At 41.7% G+C, this 19,597-nt stretch overlaps 1 protein-coding gene across 3 annotated transcripts in view; it reads left to right on the forward strand.

Annotated features, from left to right (window-relative positions):
• Window positions 1–19,597, forward strand: part of CYLD (CYLD lysine 63 deubiquitinase) — a 73,496-nt gene that overhangs the window by 24,880 nt on the left and 29,019 nt on the right. For 2 of the 3 annotated variants that reach the window (XM_056526363.1, XM_056526362.1), the window contains 6 exons: window positions 2,778–2,897; window positions 4,331–4,396; window positions 8,625–9,007; window positions 13,138–13,303; window positions 17,161–17,302; window positions 17,401–17,523. In XM_056526363.1, coding sequence (XP_056382338.1) covers window positions 2,778–2,897; window positions 4,331–4,396; window positions 8,625–9,007; window positions 13,138–13,303; window positions 17,161–17,302; window positions 17,401–17,523 — 1,000 coding nt within the window. The remainder of the gene's footprint in view (window positions 1–2,777; window positions 2,898–4,330; window positions 4,397–8,624; window positions 9,008–13,137; window positions 13,304–17,160; window positions 17,303–17,400; window positions 17,524–19,597) is intronic. The other variant, XM_056526364.1, reaches the window with a different exon arrangement.

Below are 19,597 nucleotides of genomic sequence, written 5' to 3' on the forward strand. Positions count from 1 at the left end.
TTTACATTGACGCATTCTAATGAAAAAATTCATTTTTTGGATACTGAGGTCACCATTTCTAACAACAAACTGTCAACAGATATCTACACTAAACCAACAGACTGCAATACATTACTTAGATACGATTCATCACATCCAAGATCTATGATCAAATCACTTCCATACAGTCAATTTATCCGGGCAGGTCGAATTACTGATACGGCAGACAAATTCAACAGAGCATGTGACAAAATGGCAAGACAATTCCTACACAGAGGCTATCCGGCTGTAATCATTAATCATCAGAGACATAAAGCCAGCACATTACAATCTACCAATTTCCATTCCAAGAAAAATAACAATATGCAACGCATTCCATTCATTTCCACCTATAGTGAGCACTCTAATGTTATAGCCAAAATTGTGAGGAAACACTGGCACTTGATAAAGGACAGCTATCCACAAATTCATGATTTTCAGAACCCCCCTCTAATGTCATATAGAAGGGCCAGAAATCTCAGAGATCATTTAGTCAAATCAGATACATCTAGATACAGTGGATCCATTCAGAAATATCTCACTATACAATCAAAAGGCTGTTTTCCATGTAGACACTGTGTCAACTGTAAATATATTCATAAAGGTAATGCATTCATCCATCCATCCACACATCAACAATATCCGATCAAATATTTCCTCACATGTGACAGTGACCACGTTATTTATATTCTGTGGTGTCCATGTGACCTAATATATGTGGGGGAAACAAGGAGAGATCTTAAAACCAGACTTAATCAACACCGCTATTCTATTAGAAAGGGTAGAAGGGACTTACCTGTCTCCAACCATTTTATAGAAATGGGTCATAAAGAATCTGACTTGAGATGTATGGTGGTCGATCACATTCCGCCCCCTAACAGGGGTGGTGATAGAATCACCATGCTCAAAAAACGTGAACTGAGATGGATCTTTGATCTAAACTGTCTCAAACCCAATGGGTTAAATATTGAATTCATTGTTTCTCCTAAAATGATGAAGTAATTTATTGGTCTAGCCCCGGCTGGGGTATAACGTACCTCCCTTTGTGGGGTGATTTGTGATACAATTTCTATTTTCTGAATTGGTTTTTATATTTTATTCTTAATTATGTATTCTCTTTTTATTTAGGTTGCTCTCTGTCTGGGTGACAGCCACGGTGCCGAGCCAGAACACGACGTCAATACATCCTCCGTCACCATTAGAAACATTCTGCTTAGTCTTGGACATTATCCAGACATTACATGGGGTAATGAGACTGTGGGTCAGTGTGCATGGATCGATGTGTGGGGGAAAATTGAGCGCTTCCACCAGCAACAATAGGGGGGGTGAACTGGTGCACTATAGGACAGTCCCTGCAACAGTTCTGTGCGGTTCTGCCTTGGTCACATACTGTGGGTACCCCGATTTACTCGGGTAGTCCCACAATTCTCACCCTTACCCTTAATAGCAGGAGGATTGCTGTGCTCACATCCCCATTGTATGCAACTGTGTGTGACTCCAGATACATTCCCCATTCATGTCTATACAACTATCTTTCTCTACATAAACCTGATGTCCCAGTTTGCGTCATATATATGCTACTTCTCTGACCGTTATCATTGATTTTCATGGATACTGGGATTAACAAGCCTTGTTACTAAGCAACACCAAGCTTAGCGTCGCGTACATCGCGATCCTCTATACATCGGAAGTGACGTACCGGATGTTGTTCTCCGCTGACAGCGCGAATGGCGCTGACTCTGGCGTTCCACGAGATTCACGGCGTGAGGCTATGGACACCGTGGCTGGACCCGGGAGGCAATCTATACGTATATTTCACAGTAAGCAGCACACTATATGCTATACACCCTGGGAGGGATTGTAATATTGAATATATGTCATACTTTGTTGCGATGTTTGTGATTCAAAGTACGATCATGTCTTTCTCAATGTTTGTTTACTTATGTTAATACACTTATGATGTCACTAATTGATGAAGGGCGGTGTGTATATAAGCCCGTTTGTATCACTCATTGTCACTTGAGAATGCTGGCGTGAGGCCGGCGAAACGTCGCTTTTGTACCTCATGGAATAAAAAGCACTTTGCACTTGATTTTGGTGTGCTGCATATTACTACGATTATCATTAAGGAACCAGTGGACCGTGGCTCCAGCATGCGTGCACCCTACCTACATCTTTTTCATTACCTCGATGTGCTGCTTATTTTGGGATTTTTTTATATATATATATATATATATATATATATATATATATATGTGTATATATATATATATATATAATCTTTCGCCCTCCTATCTATCTCTCTAGATCAGTGTTTCCCAACCAGTTTGCATCCAGCTGTTGCAAAACTACAACTCCCAGCATGCCCGGACAGCTTTCAGCTGCCTGGGCATGCTGGGAGTTGTAGTTTTGCAACAGCTGGAGGCACACTGGTTGGAAAACACTGCTAGATAATTATACTTTACATATAGTATTTTCAACTGGTGAGCCTACAGTGACATGTTGGGTAATCATTTACAGTATCTTATTGTTAAATTAATTTAACATAATCTATTATATTTATTCACATCTTTTTTTCACCATGATTCCACAGATCTGTGGAACATGTAACGATTATATAATAAACAATAATAATAATTAGTAAAGAAGAAACATCCCTTAGTACAGGAAGCCACTGAATTGTGATTTTTTTCAGGGTGGTCACATCCATATGATCTAACAATATATAACAAAGTGTTTTTTTCTTTTCTTTCTTGCAGCAGGATCTACCTCTGAATCGGGAAGCCGGAATCGCTCAGAATTTTTTTACACTTTAAATGGCAGCTCTCTGGAATCCCAACACCAGTCGAAAAGCAAGAATAGTTGGTACATGGATGAAGGTACGCATTTACTTTGTCTTTATTAGATTAGGCTACATGTTGATATTTACTGATTGCTGGTAGAGCAGCCACACAAGGACATGCCGGACGCTGTACGCATGCGCAGTGTACTCAGACATTGCGGCCGCTCCGCGATGTCTGTGCGTACACAGCGCATGGGCACAGGCATGTCCCTGTGTGGCTGCTCATAACAGCGGATGGCTGCTGCAAACAGGACACAGGGGAAAACAGCTAGAAGCACACTATATAAGGTTGGGTCATCGGTGGATCCGCCGCGCAAAAAATTCTCTGCGGATCCGTTACGTGTGACCCTACCCTTCTACTTCTTAGAGCTTGTTCACATTAACGTCAGTCCCTGTTAATTCATGCCCATTCTCAAATCCGTTCTTGCCTTTTGCAAACGGCTGTATATGAATCCCACTGGAATTTTTTTCCAGTCCTTTGCAAGCAGTTTGCATCCGTTTGGTTCCAAATCAGTTATTTTTGATGGCAAAAAGACGTTGCATGCAAAGTCTGTTCCATGTTTGGGGTAGTAGTACAGGGGCTGAGGGATTGATCAGAAGTTCGCGATGCGATCAGAAGTGGAGCGGGCAGCATGCTCTGCTCCCCTGGGATGTATATAGTGTGTCTTTACTTTCATTTTCAAATACCCTGCTGGGAGCCCGGCATGGCTGGCACTGAGTGGCCATTCAGGGCTCCCAGCAGGGTTTTTAAAGCCCCTGTACTACTACCCCAACATGGAACAGACTCTGTAGTAGTAATAGTAGTAGTAGAAGTACTACAGTAGTCTCCGCAGCCGGGGGAACTACCACTCCCATCATGGAAACAAGTCTGTTCCATGATGGGAGTAGCAGTAGTCCTGGCTGTGGGAGTCTGTAGGCAGCTGACTTTTCATACTAACGGATGAAAACCTGATGCAGAAGGATGCCACTAAATGTCATCCCGTCGCATCTGTTAGTAGTATGCTCCGTTTAGGAAGCATTGACGGGGGAAAATCGGGACGGGCGAAAATGGCCGTGTGAACCTAGCCTTATTCTTTTTTTTAATCCACTTATGGCTTTGGCAGTTTAATATAAAACAGTTTTTTGTTTTTCTACATGCTGTTAGATCCTCCCATGGGCCATTACTGCAGACAGCCCGGCCGGGGGTGGGTAAATCAGTCACCTGATTGCCTCCTACCTGTGCTCATGCGACCTCCAGCATGCGATGATCTCGGTATGCCAGTTAGCTCTGGTGCAGCCATTTTTCTTGATATATCCAACTGACCACCAAGGGGACAGATTTGTGCCTGCTCGCCCTTAACCACTGATGTGAACAGATCTGGTATCTCCCCTTTTTTATATTGTGCTTTGATCTAACAATGTACATACCGTAATTTCACAAGTTGACAATGTTTGAGCTTCCTGTATCACAACACACACTTGGTGTTTTAGTCCCCACAGCCCGAGAGAGATCGTCACGAGGAACTTCTGGTATCCAAGAGAGCAACCGCTGTGAAGGTATAGGGTTTGTTTCTCTCTTATGTAGTCTCCTGTCTGCCATTCAAAGTATGGCTTCTACCTCGGGACACTTCCCCTAGCATTATTCAGTTGGTGTTGCATGTCATTTAGTAGGATACTGTATGTGTACCAAGGTGGTGTAATTACCTTGCTTTCTTCCACCCTTTTTACTCAAAGCTTCCAACCTCTGTCTTATTCAAGGCTTCCTTTTCTAAGAAAAACAGACTTTATTCAATCAGGGTGTTGTCCGGCTTGGACAGCCACAACTTGCATCGCATGATTCTCTAAAGCAGTGGTGTCAAACGGTGGCCCTCCAGATGCTGCAACATCTGGAGGGCCACAGTTTGAGACTAGAGATGAGCGAACTTACAGTAAATTTGATTCGTCACGAACTTCTCGGCCCGGCAGTTGATGACTTATCCTGCGTTAAATAATTCAGCTTTCCGGTGCTCCGGTGGGCTTGAAAAGGTGGATACATTCCTAGGAAAGAGTCTGCTAGGACTGTATCCACCTTTTCCAGCCCACCGGAGCACCTGAAAGCTGAACTAATTTATGCAGGAAAAGTCATCAACTGCCGAGCCGAGAAGTTCGTGACAAATCGAATTTACTGTAAGTTGGCTCATCTCTATTTGAGACCACTGCTCTAAAGCATATCTCCAGTTCTGAATAATAACTAAAGTTATGCTTTAAATCTTAAAGTAAAACAATTGTAATGCAGGAGTGTGCAATGTAAACCAGGGTGTTTTGCCTTTGAAGAAGTACTCCGCCCCTAGACATCTTATCCTCTGTCCAGCGGCGGGAACCCTGCGATATCGGCTGCGGCACCCCAACCATCCGGTGCACGGAGCGAACTTCGTTCCATGCCTGTTGACTGGCGATGTGGGGCAGAGGCTCATGACGTCACTGCCACACCCTGCTCGTGACATCACGGTCACGCTCCCTCAATGCAAGTCTATGGGAGGGGGCGTGACGCCCCCTCCCATATACTTGCATTGAGGGGGCGTGGCCATAATGTCAAGAGCCTCCAGCGCTGCACCCGATGCTCTAAATGAACGCCGGATGCAGAAGGGAGATCGCGGTTGGATATGGGATAAGATGTCTAGGGGAGGAGTACCCCTTTAAACCAAAGCACAGAATAGCCTTAGACCACGTCCAGTCTCCTACCTCCTGGTAAGGTGCAGTTTGTACTCTCATCCTCCGGTGACAACAAGGTCTCTGACAGATTCCCTTTGAATAAATTAGATTTTAGTCAGAGGTGCACGGAGCAGCCACAGATGTGCCAGTGGGCAAAATCTAACGTCAGTGGGAATATAGAACAACTTTACTTTTAATATTTTTATTTTTTATTTTTATCAAAAGTGTAATGGTCATGTTTAACCCCTTATGGACCAGCCCGATTTTATTTTTGCAATATTCGTTTTTTCCTCCTCGTCTTCTAAAAATCATCATTTTTTATATTTTATATAAAATCATCTCTTATATTTCCATCCACTGACCCATATGAGGGCTTGTTTTTTGCGTCACCAATTTAACTTTGTAATGACATCACTTATTTAACCATAAAATGTACGGCGCAACCAAAAAATGTTTATGTGGGAAAATTCGCAAATTTTGGAATGTTGTGTTTTCACACTGTATGTTTTCTTTATTCTGTAAGTCAATACGATTAAAATGATACGTATGTTATATCCTTTTTATAATTGTACCGCTTCAAAAAAATCTCAAACTATTTTAAGGGGGTAAATTTATCGAAACCTGTGCAGAGAAAAAGTATCCCAGTTGCCCATAGCAACCAACCAGATTGCTTTTCTCATTTTTCAGAGTCCATTTTAAAACTGAAAGAAGCAATCTGATTGGTTGCTACTATGGGCAACTGGGAAACGTTTCTTCTGCACAGGTTTTGATTAATCTCCCCCAAATTCTGCAGCACTGTTAGTTAGTTTTTTACTGCAGCATATGTCAGCACCCTTAAAGGGGTACTCCACTGCTCAGCATTTGGAACAAGATGTGACAAACACTTAGAGCTCATGATGTCATAGCCCCTCCCCTTGTGATGTCACTCCACGCCCCCTCAATGCAATTCTATGGGAGGGGGCGTGATGTCATGAAAGGGGTGGGGCTATGACATCACGAGCTGCTGGCTTTAAGTGTTCGGAACATTTTTTTCCAAACGTTGAGCAGTGGAGTACCCCTTTAAAGGGGTACTGCCGTGAAAAACTTTTTTTTTTTTTTAAATCAACTTGTGCCAGAAAGTTAAACATATTTGTAAATTACTTCTATTAAAAAAATCTTAATCCTTCCTGTACTTATTAGCTGCTGAATACTACAGAGGAAATTATTATTTTTTTGAAGCACAGAGCTGTCTGCTGACATCATGAGCACAGTGCTCTCTGCTGACATCTCTGTCCATTTTAGGAACTGTCCAAAGTAAAAGGAAATCCCCATAGCAAACATATGCTGTTCTGGACAGTTCCTAAAATGGACAGAGATGTCAGCAGAGAGCACTGTGCTCATGATCTCAGCAGACAGTTCTGTGTTTCAAAAAGAAAATAATTTCCTCTGTAGTATTCAGCAGCTAATAAGTACAGGAAGGATTAAGATTTGTTAATAGAAGGAATTTACAAATCTGTTTAACTTTCTGGCACCAGTTGATTTAAAAGAAAAAAGTATTTCACCCGAGTACCCCTTTAACCCCTTAAGGACGCAGGACGTAAATGTACGTCCTGGTGCGGTGGTACTTAACGCACCAGGACGTACATTTACGTCCTAAGCATAACCGCGGGCGTCGGAGCGATGCCCGTGTCATGCTCGGCTGATCCCGGCTGCTGATCGCAGCCAGGGACCCGCCGGCAATGGCCGACGCCCGCGATCTCGCGGGCGTCCGCCATTAACCCCTCAGGTGCCGGGATCAATACAGATCCCGGCATCTGCGGCAGTGCGCGATTTGAATGAATGATCGGATCGCCCGCAGCGCTGCTGCGGGGATCCGATCATTCATAACGCCGCACGGAGGTCCCCTCTCCTTCCTCCGTCCGGCTCCCGGCGTCTCCTGCTCTGGTCTGTGATCGAGCAGACCAGAGCAGAAGATGACCGATAATACTGAATACATAGAACAGATCAGTATTAGCAATCATGGTATTGCTATGAATAGTCCCCTATGGGGACTATTCAAGTGTAAAAAAAAAATTTAAAAAAATGTGAAAGTAAAAGTAAAAAAAAAGTGAAAAATCCCCTCCCCCAATAAAAAAGTAAAACGTCCGTTTTTTCCTATTTTACCCCCAAAAAGCGTTAAAATTTTTTTTTATAGACATATTTGGTATCGCCGCGTGCGTAAATGTCCGAACTATTAAAATAAAATGTTAATGATCCCGTACGGTTAACGGCGTGAACGAAAAAAAAAAATAAAGTCCAAAATTCCTACTTTTTTAATACATTTTATTAAAAAAAAATTATAAAAAATGTATTAAAAGTTTTTTATATGCAAATGTGGTATCAAAAAAAAAGTACAGATCATGGCGCAAAAAATGAGCCCCCATACCGCCGCTTATACGGAAAAATAAAAAAGTTAGAGGTCATCAAAATAAAGGGATTATAAACGTACTAATTTGATTAAAAAGTTTGTGATTTTTTTTAAGCGCAACAATAACATAAAAGTATGTAATAATGGGTATCATTTTAATCGTATTGACCCTCAGAATAAAGAACACACGTCATTTTTACCATAAATTGTACGGCGTGAAAACGAAACCTTCCAAAATTAGCAAAATTGCGTTTTGCGTTTTGCCTTAAGGCCAAAATGGGCTGAGTCCTTAAGGGGTTAAAGTCTGATGTCTGATTAGCTTTAGCTATTTTATTAAAGGGCTGTTCCTTCATAGATGATGTGATTTTCAGCTGAATCACGGACTGGTAGATGGAGACTACTTATTGGGTGCTATCCTGTTGCTTTTTGGTCACCCCTAACCCTAATGAAGTGCGTTAAGCGAAAGATCTTTCCACATTTGACCCCAAACAGAAGCTTGCATTCAGAATGTATTGAACTGCAGCCTTCATCATAGGAGATATTAAATGACTGTAATTGAGTGTAAGCCTGTGGGTCTCTATACCATGAATGAATGTCATAATTTCTCTTTTATTTCCCTTCTACCATTAATTTTTATGCTTGGCATGGTACAAGCGAACACTTGGTACTTGCGTTTCTTTCTTACAAATATTTATTTATTTATTATAGTTGTTGAAGATACATCAAAGTCTCTAACAGAAACCTCTCCATCTTCATTTGGACACTGTTCTCCACCTCTGCAACCTACAGTGAGCAGCTGCTCCCCAGGAGAGAATAGATTCCATTCTCTCCCATTTAGTCTCTCCAAGATGTCCAGTACGAATGGCACAATGGGACACACCCCGCTATCCTTGTCTGTGCAGTCAGTTATTGGGGAATTAAACCATGCATCCCTGCAGGACAGTCCACCTGGACCTCCACATCTGTCTAATATGCATGGCCTGGAGGTGGGGTCACTGGCAGAAGTTAAAGAGAACCCTCCATTTTATGGTGTGATCCGCTGGATTGGACAGCCTCCAGGAGTTGGCGAAATGTTAGCCGGACTAGAACTGGTAATAGAAACAAGTTATCACAGAAATGTCAGCTTGATCAGACTTTTAATAGGGTATTATTCATTTAAATAATGAACAGTTTTTTATATGCACTAACTAGTATTTGTGACCACCAAGAAAGCGACATTGTGACAAACGACACTTATATTTTTCTACTTTCCATGGTTTTCTTGTAGTGGTGCTATTATATAACAGGATCTTAAAGGGTCTGCTTTAGGCCACACATGTCATATAATGAGCAATTCCTCTAGCATATTGTTTTAAAGGAGTTGTCTCACGCAAAATAAAACATATCCCCTATACTCGGATCCCCCGTAATCTACTGTACCGAGCCCCGACTCTCCTCTGGAGTGGCGCGCCCCCTCCACAAATCTCTGTGGAAGAGCCGTTTTGGCAATCTTTGGCTCTCCCATAGAGATATATGGAGGGGGCGGGAGTCGTGACACGCCGCTCCAGGGGAGAGCCAGGGCTCCGTACAGGAGATCGCGAGGGGCCCCAGAGCCCTAACCTGCCATCTAAAACATATCTCCTATCCTGCGGATAGGGGCTAATTATTATTTATTTTTTCTGAGTGACACTACTCCATTAATTCAATCACTTCATTTACATGTGTGAGTGTCTATGCACTAATAATGTCAGCACTGGAATCATTTTGTTTGTTCACATGCAGCTATTACATTGGGCCACTGAGGAGCTGAAATGCTGCATGTGAACGAAGAAAAGGACTCACTTTTTACATGGCATCTGGAGTGCTGCAGTTATTTCTGTATATACAGTGCACTATGAGTTTTCACTTTTATCACATTTTCTTATGTTGCTGCCTTGTGCTAAAATACGGGGGGGGGGGGGGGGGGAGAATGAACGTTCCCCCTATTATTCTGCACTCAATACCAAACAGAATACTGGAAAAATGTAATGCAAAGGAAGAAAATAAAAAATTCTTGCCTTGATATAAGTTTTCAGACCCTTTACTCAGTACTTAGTTAAAGCACCTTTGGCAGGTATTCCACTCTCCAGTGTTTTTGGGGATGCTACCACGAGGTTGGCACAATTTGGGATATTTTCTGGCATTCTTTATTCTACAGATCCTTTGCTTGGGATTGTCGGTGGAAAATTAGTTTCAAGTCAGGCCTCTGACTGGGCCACTCATGGACATTTACATAGTTGTCCTAAGCCACACCTTGGTTGTCTTGGCTGTGTGCTTATGGTTATTGCCTTGTTTCAAGGTGAATCTTCGGCCCAGTCTGAGCTCCAGAGCACTCTGTATCGGGTTTGCATTAATAATATCTCTGTACTTTGCTTTATTCAGCTTTTCCTCAACCCTGACCAGTCTCCCTGTCCCAGCCGCTAAAAAAAATCACCCACAGAATGATTCTGCCACCATCATGCTTAAAAAAAATAAAATACCAATGACACAAGCAAAATGCCCTATCTGTAGGGAGGGGGGAGATATAAGTAAATAACACCCCTATGTACTCCCAGGGTCTATGTGGGTGGACCATGTATTGTCTGCTAATACAGCGAAAAGATACAAATACCAAAAATAGAAAAAAGACTGGCAGAATGACATAGCAAAAAATAATTAACAACTTTATTGTTTGAAATACAATTAAAAATACATAAATGACACGGAGGAATGGCAACTGAATAAAGGGAAATCTCCTGGAGTGTCACACGCTGTGTAACTAAATACTGGAGTGGGTATGTACGTAGATAGCACACCATATAAAATGCATGTTAGTTAATTTGAGCAACAGTACATTTACATTGCAGAAGAGTATTGCACATCTTGACAAAGGTGCATAAAGTACATAAGTTGCAAACTGAAACAATACCCACATGTGTAAAACAATAAGGGGGAGATTTATCAAACTGTGTGAGAGCAAAAGTGGAGTGATTTCCCCACAGCAACCAATCACAGCTCTGCTAACGAGCTGTGGTAAAGTGAAAGCTGAGCTGTGATTGGTTGCTGTAGGGAAATCTCTCCACTTCTTCTCTCACACAGTTGGATAAATCTCCCCCTAAGAGCGTGACCAGGAGACGTCCACCCTTACGACCGTTTCGTACTACGTCCTTCTTCCGGGAGTCGGAAGACCATGCTTCAGTGTAGGGTTTGTATTGGGCAGGTGGAACATAGTGCCTGGTTTTCTTACAGATATGACACTTAGAATTGAGGCCAGAAGTGTATCGGACCAATGAAACTTGTTTCTCACGCTCACATCTGAGCACAGGATTTTTTATGCTCAGCCAGAATGCCCACTGGGTTCTTGGTCAACTTTCAAGGTCTTTTTCTCTCTTCCCCCCCCCCCCAAATTACATAGTTCTGGTCATTCCAACTTCTTCAATTTAACAATTACGGAGGCCACGGTGCTCATAGGATCTTTAAGTTCATCAGAAACTACTTTTCTCAGTCGGAAACGTTGGGGGACACAGAATCATGGGGTGAATCGGCCCAGGTCGGAAACGGAGCAGGTCAAAAACCCCATGCTGATCAGTAGTGGGTCCACATGGATCCACTACTGATCAGCATGGGGGTTTTGACCTGCTCTGTTTCTGACCTGGGCCAATTCACCCCATGGTTCTGTGTCCCCCAATGGATCCTCCGAGAAAGAGATTTTACGGTAAGCACAAATAAAATCTCCTTTTTTTTGTACTCTTCTTCAGATCTGTGCCTTCACACAATCCTTCTTTGACCCCTACAGACAGTTCTTTCCATCTCATTGCTTCATTGTCAGCTGTGAGACATGTAGACAGGATTGTGTCTTTCCAAATCAGGTCCAATCCCCTGAATTTACCACATAGAACTCCAGTCAAGGTCTAGAAACAGCTACAAGATGATTGAAAGAAATCTAAATTTCAATTGTCATAGAAAAGGGTTTGTATACTTATGTCCAAGTACAATATTAGTTTTTCTTTAATAAATTTGCACAGATTTCTAAAATAATTTTTTCACATCTTCATTGTAGGGCAATATGTGCAGAATGATGAGAAAAAAAGATAGCTTTTTATTTTTTTATTTTAGCACAGGGTCCCAACATAACAAAATGTGGAAAAGTTAAAGGGTCTGAAAACTTTTTTTTAATGCCTTGTACATTCCTATGTTTAAATAGATCAACTTAGTTAAACCATACTTTTTAGGTTTCAACAGCAATGTATCCTTGTTTTAAGCAGATTAAAAAAATGGATCCAGTTATATGATAGGTCTACTATGGGGAAATGATTAAAAATGGTTTATATATAACAGTGTCATTTGTCACAATATAGCTATGTGTGTGATCATGAATAATAGTGCTTACAAGGCAGCAGAGTCACATGGGCATCACCAGAAAAAAGTTGCAGTAAACACAAGTGGGATAGTTGGGATAGTTGTTAAAGGGGTACTCTGGTGGGGAAAAAAAAAAAAAAAAAAATATATATATATATATATATATATATATATATATATATATATATATAATTTTTTTTTTTTTTTTTTTTTTTTTTTTTTCATATCAACTGGCTCCAGAAAGTTAAAAAGATTTATAAATTACTTTTATTAAAAAATCTTAATCCTTCCAGTACTTATCAGCTACCGAATGCTACAGAGGAAGTTGTGAAGTTCTTTTCTGTCTGACCACAATGCTCTCTGGTGACACCTCTGTCCGTGTCAGCAACTGTCTAGAGCAGGAGCAAATCCCCATAGCAAACCTCTCCTGGTCCAGACAGTTCCTAACATGGTCAGAGGTGTCAGCAGAGAGCACTGTGGTCAGACAGAAAAGAAATACACATTTTTCTCTGTAGCATACAGCAGCTGATAAGTACTGCAAGGATTAAGATTTTTTAAATAGAAGTAATTTACAAATCTGTTAAACTTTCTGGCAACAGTTGATTTGAATTTTTTTTTTTTATAAATAAATAAATAAATGTTTTCCACCGGAGTACCCCTTTAATAGCCATACATAGGAAATATTATATCAAAGAGAGGTTTCTAATTACTGTGGATGTAATGCATAGTATATCAGACTGCTTGACTACTAAATGAAAGCCCTGCTTGTGGTGCCTCCCAGCCATCAGGAAGGGAGGCGCGGTAATGTACATCAGTAGACTATGTACTTCAGAAAATGTTTTTTTTTTTTTATTGATTACTTAAGGAAGATGAATGTGCAGGATGCACAGATGGCACTTTTAAAGGGACAAGATTTTTCACCTGTGCCCCCAAAAAAGCACTTTTCGTGAAGCTGAAGAGCTGCAGGCCAGACTCCAGGTTCGCATCACTACAGCCAGTTTCCAACCAAATAGAACGTTGCAATTCTTTAGGTAAGGAAAAAAAAAATCCGTAGTAAAGGGTTAACCTCCTCGAATATCAAACCAGAGAAAACACTTTAGGACAGTTTTGTAATAAAAATGCAATTACAGTAAAATCTCCCTTAGCGGACAGTTTTTTATTCCGCTGCATAGTCCTATAAGACTTAATGTATTTGCACCCTTTGAATAGGGGACACTCCCAATAGCTGATGCGGACACACCCGTGCCGAGCAACACACTCCAAATAGCGGACAACCAGGATTATGTGCTGGCTCTACCTTGGACACAGGACTGCCGTCAGTAATGCACCGGTGCTCCCGCTGCACCCCCCCTGTGGGAGCAAAGAAGCAGAAGATGGCTGTTTAAACAGCGGTCTCCATCTTCTGTATTTCTGCCAGCCACATCATCTGGCGCCCCGAAAAAAAACATTTCTTTTTCTAATTGATCACATTAATTTTTTTTTTTTTTTTTTTTTAAACCTTATTACAGTCCAAAGTTATTTATTTTAAATCTCCCTTTTGATTGTGTTTTATAGGTAACTACACTCTGGAGTGAGTACAGTATAGTATTCAGTCATTTAGAAAGATTTTTCAGCCTCCCCCCCCTTTCTAAGTGTCTGCTATTGGGAGATTCTACTGTATTAGGACAATCTGTAATACAATAAAAATATAGAAAGTACATGGCAAACAAAATACAGGGTCACTGAGATATGTGTGTAATATATTTATTAGATCTTTTTATTTATTTTTACAAAGGGGGAGATATCCAAATAAGTAAAGTTCAAAGTACAATAGTAACAAAGTTACAGTGCACACATTATAACAAAGATATTAATACGAGTACATACAGCATGAAACAAAGCCGGACCTTCATAGGTCCGGAGGTCTGCCTTGGTTTAACGCCATATGTTTATTGTATTACATTGTCCTAATAAAATGACATGTTTTATATGAAATTGTTCTATTTACTGGGTTGTACCCTTTTAGGTTGTAATTTATAGACTAGCTTTTTTTTCCTCATATCCCATTCTCAAATCATTACCCAATATCCCCTCCTCATATCCCGACCTCATATATCCCGACCTCATATCCTGTCCTCAGGTGTGGCAGAGTTGTGATGAAAATAATAAGGGGTGTAGCTTAAATTGTGGGCATGCCTTTGTGAGATGGGGCGTGTCATGTGGGGGTGTGGCTTGTCAGCCAGACTGACGCATTCCCCATGAGAAGCAGAGTGGAGCTTGTGGAGTAAGGTACCAGAAGTCCTATATACTTTGCATGGGACTTGAAACAAAAACCCCATCCTTCTCATATAGGGGTAGTTATAGGGTTAATTTAACTATTATATATTGTTATTTGACATATAAGTAACATGTGACCAGGTATTATCAAAATATCTCCAGCTGTAGAGAAGTTATCCTGGAACATACATTTCCCATAGATTTGCATTGGACTTTAAACAAAAACCCCAACCCTCGCAGATGAGGGTAGGTTAGGGTTAAATTAACTATCCTATATTTTTAGTGCACATATAAGTAACATGAGTATTATTGAAATATCTCCAGCTGTTTGAAAGTCATGCAGGAACATATATTTCCCATAGACTTGTATGGGACTTTAAACAAAAACCACGACTCTTGCAAATGGGGGTGAGTAAGGGTTAAATTAGATATCCTATGTTTGTTGTTGACATAAGTAACGTGTGCCAAGTTTCATGTCAATGGGGGAGATTTATCAAAACTTGTGCAGAGAAAAAGTTGCCCAGTTTCCCATAGCAACCAATCAGATTTCTTCTTTCATTTTGCAGAGGCCTTGTTAAAAATGAAAGAAGCGAGCTGATTGGTTGCTATGGGCAACTAGGCAACTTTTCCTCTGCACGGGTTTTGATAAATCTCCCCCAATATCTTTAGCTGTTTGGTAGTGATGCTGGAACATAAACACATACATACACACATTGGGTGAGATTTATCAAAGCTTGTGTAGAAGAAGAGTGGTGCAGTTGCCCATAGCAACCAATCAGATTGCTTCTTTCATTTTTTAAAAGGCCCCTGGGAAATGAAAGAAGTGATCTGATTGGTTGCTATGGGCAACTGCCCCACTCTTCCTCTACACAAGCTATGATAAATCTCTCCCATTGAGTTTGATATATATATATATATATATATATATATATATATATATATATATATATAATATAGACTTGCTGAGTACCTGGCGCTGCCCGGGTTTACCTACCTAATCCTTGTGGTGGAGGAAAAGCATCATGGGAGGAAGTACTTGTACTCATGTCCCGTCGTCAGGTGGGGCTGAGCTGTGATGAAGAGCTTGTAGGGAGAAAATAGAAGGAGGCATGATTTTGTGAAAGTGGGCATAGCTTGCAAGGGGCTTTGTGAGATGGGGTGTGGCATGCAGGAGGGGTGTGGCTGGACATAGTGCTGGGCGGTATACCAGTTCATACCGAATACTGAAATTTTTGTCCTGCACGATATGAATTTTTCCCATACAGCAATACCGGTTGGGCCCCTCCCCCTCGAGAATGAATGAATTAGAAACCCAGCGCTGCGGGGAACTAATCATATGTGACCCGCGAGCGCTGTTCTGCTTCTCTCCCCCCCCCCCCCAATTAATTATTAGACCAGTGCTGTGCTGTCCCCATCGGGGAACTAATCACATGTCACCTGCAAGCGCTGCCCTCCTCGTCCTCCTGTCTGTTGCGGGCCACCGGCACTGGAACTCTGTACTGTATGCTGTATCCCTATGCCGGGCTGCAAAAGATAAACAGAATAAACTTTAACTCCCCTCTCATTGGAGAGCAGTCAGCCTATAACCGGCCGCAGCGATGTTCCGCCACGGCCGGTGATAAGTTGAGCGCACTGTCATGTAAGAAGCCGGCTTCTTACATGACAGTGCGCTCAACCAATCACTGGCCGAGACGGAACATCGCTGCGGCCACTGCTCTCCGACATTCCCGTCCCCAGGAAGCAGGTGAGGTACCGGACCAACGGGAGGTGAGTTAAAGTTTATTTTGTTTATCTTTTGCAGCCCGGGCATAGGGATACAGCGTACAGTATAGAGTTCCAGCACCGGCGGCCCGCAAAAAAACAGGAGGACAAGGAGGGCAGCGCTTGCGGGTCACATGTGATTAGTTCCAGCGCAGCGCTGGGCTGATGATTAAGTGGGGGGGGGGAGCAGAACAGCGCTCGCGGGCCACATGATTGGGGGGGGGGGAAATACCGTTATATACCGTGGAACCACCATAAGTTACAAAAATACTGTGATATACATTTTTGGTCATACTGCCCAGCTCTAGCTGGACAGATGCACTCACCAGGAGATGACGGGCAGAGCTTGGAGTAAAGAACTGGAAGTCCTATATACTTGCATGGGACTTAAGGGACTTAAGACAAAAACCCATCCTTCACGTAAGAGGGTAGGTTGGCGTTAATTTAACTATCATGTATTTTTATTTGACATAAAAGTAGCATGTGTATTAAGTTTCATCAAAATATCTCCAGCCATTTTGAAGTTATGCTGGAACATACATTTCCCATAGACTCGTATGGGACTTTAAACAAACATCTCGACCGTCGCAAATGTGGGTTTGCGGCAGCCCCTCCCATAGACTTGCATTGAGGTGCTTCCCGCACCTAGCGTTCTAAATGAATGCCGGGTGTTGCACAGAGATCAGACATCTTATCCCCTATCCTTTTGTATAGGGGATAAGATGTTTAGGGGAAGGGTATACCCCTTTAAAGTGGTAAGAACTGCAGTGGCATTTTTTTCGAAACCCATAAGGCCCCCATACTTCTTAGATGTGTCAGCCGAGCCTTCTACATTTCTCTAGCCTCATCTTTTCTTATGTTCTATTTCAAGCCTTTGGAGGATACTTGAGTGAAGTTGTGGAAGGGAACACTCCTCCTAGGACAGAAAAGGAAGGTTTAGAAGTCATGATTGGAAAAAAGAAAGGCATCCAGGGGCACTACAACTCCTGCTATCTTGATTCTACTTTATTTTGGTGAGTTTACTTATTCAGTTATAATATAAAGTAACTGCAGTGCTTGACCGATTTAAAATTTTCCTAAAAGCAGAAAGTAATTGTTTCTCTCTGTACAGTTTATTTTCATTCAGTTCTGTTCTGGATTCTGTCTTGTTGAGGCCGAAAGAAAAAACAGATGTAGAATATTACAGTGAGACACAAGCACTTCTTAGGACGGAGATTGTAAACCCTTTGAGAATGTAAGTGATACCACACAGCTAATTTGGTCACCAATCTCTGCCTCTGTACCCCTGAGGGCAGCAGGTGGTCGGTGAAACATGTTGGTGGAAATAGGATGGTCTTTGATTCAAATGTTTTATTTTAGCTTGCTATTTGAATTATTAAACCCAGTTTGTTACATTTATGCAAATTGGTTGACTATAGAACTCACTGTCAGACTTTTGGGATTTTTTTTCCAGTAGTTTGGTAGCCCCATTGAGAATGTCCTAGCAGTTAATCCCCCACTGATCAACTTGTTTTCCCCTATCCTAGGGAAACAGGATTACTTTTTCAGATGGGAATACCTTTTTAACGTAAATGGGCACTGTCAGATACAAACACTTTTGATATGTTGTAAAGCATGTATAACCAATAGGTTTTGAAATTGCTTTCATTAGAAAATTTTCAGTATTTTATACTCACCTATGTCATGGACACACTTCCTTGATTGACAGCTGTGAGCGCAGGGCTTGTGTCCCGCTGCGGTCAGTGAGGACAAGCTGGGAGTTGTAGTTTTGCTAATGCTAGGGCAGATGTGAGTAGACAGCATACTGAGGGAGGGGGCGGAGACCTGCACAGTGAGGCTACGCCCCCTCCCTTTGAGAGGAATTCAGACTAGTGAGCTAAATTAAAAGTGTAATAAAAAAAATAATAAAGGTGCTAGACACATAAAAATTAGATGTACATGGTCAGGATTAGGCACTGAGTGATATAGTAAAAAAATGTTTTTTTGTTGAATCTGATGGGTACGCTTTAAAGGGATACTCCGGCACTTAGAAACGTATCCTCTATCCACCAGATAGGAGATAATTGTCTGACCTCGTTGCATGCACGGAGCAAACAATGCTGTGACTGATTGGTGATCAATATACCCCCTCTATGCATCTCTATATGAGAGCCAAAGAGCTGTACTTGTGTATCTCTAGCTATCCCGTAGGAATGCATGGAGGTTATGTGTTGACCAACTCTTTGAGCAGTAGTCAACACAGCTCTGTGCACAGATCGGTGCCCACTCAGTGCATGGGGAGAGCCAGAGCGCCAGACAGGAGGTTAGGACCCCTTGTGATCAGACACTTATCCCCTATGCACCGGAGTACCCCTTTATGATGTAATTTACACAAAGTGACTTTCATGTATTAGGCCTCTTTAAAGGAAAATTGTCAGCCCACTCCCCCCGCACTAACCAGCGGTACTGGCACAATATTTCACGAAAAAACTCAGAATCGCTCTGCTCAGAAAAAGTGTCCTAAAGTTATTACCATTTAAAGAGACCCAGTCAAGTAAAAAAATAAATAAATAAAAAGAGCCTGATCATTAAGGTAAAAAATGGGGTTAAGCTATACTCCTTTTAATCTAAAAAGACAGGACTAATGAGTTTCTCATATTATGTACTGGCTGACACTGATCAGTTTGATGCTTACTGTGCCCGGATCCGCCCGTCCTGGCACTCTGACATCAGCGGCCGCCGGTCTCAGCGCCGCCCAGCTCCTCAATATTCCTACCCTCCCTCCACCTCTCCCTCTTCATTACAGAGCGGGGAGAAGAGGGAGAGGCAGAGGGAGGGGAGGAATATTGATTGCTGGGTGACGCTGCGGCCGGCGGCGCTGACGTCAGACTGCCAGTTAACGCCATCTGTGCCAGTTAGCACTTAATCAGCATATACAGAAAAGCAAAGATATCAGCCGAATGGCCGGGCGGATCCGGGCACAGTAAGCAGTATTCCTGTCTTTTTAGATTAAAAGAAGTGTGGCTTAACCCCTTAAGGACAGCCATTTTTTACCTTAATGACCAGGCTCTTTTTTTTTTTATTTTTTTTTTTTATTTGATTGGGTCTCTTTAAATGGTAATAATGCTTTTTCTGAGCGGAGTGATTCTGAGGTTTTTTTTCGTGACATATTGTACTTAATATAAGTGGTGCATTTTTTTGTTGTGAAAAACTCTAAAATATTGTAAAAAACTGGAAAATTTCTGGTATTTTTTTATTTTTATTTTATTTATGGTGTTCACTGTACAGTAAAAGTGATGTTATATTTATTCTGTGGATTGGTACAATTA

The sequence above is a fragment of the Hyla sarda genome, chromosome 6 (assembly GCF_029499605.1).
Source record: "Hyla sarda isolate aHylSar1 chromosome 6, aHylSar1.hap1, whole genome shotgun sequence".
In the NCBI taxonomy this organism is placed as follows: Eukaryota; Metazoa; Chordata; class Amphibia; order Anura; family Hylidae; genus Hyla; species Hyla sarda.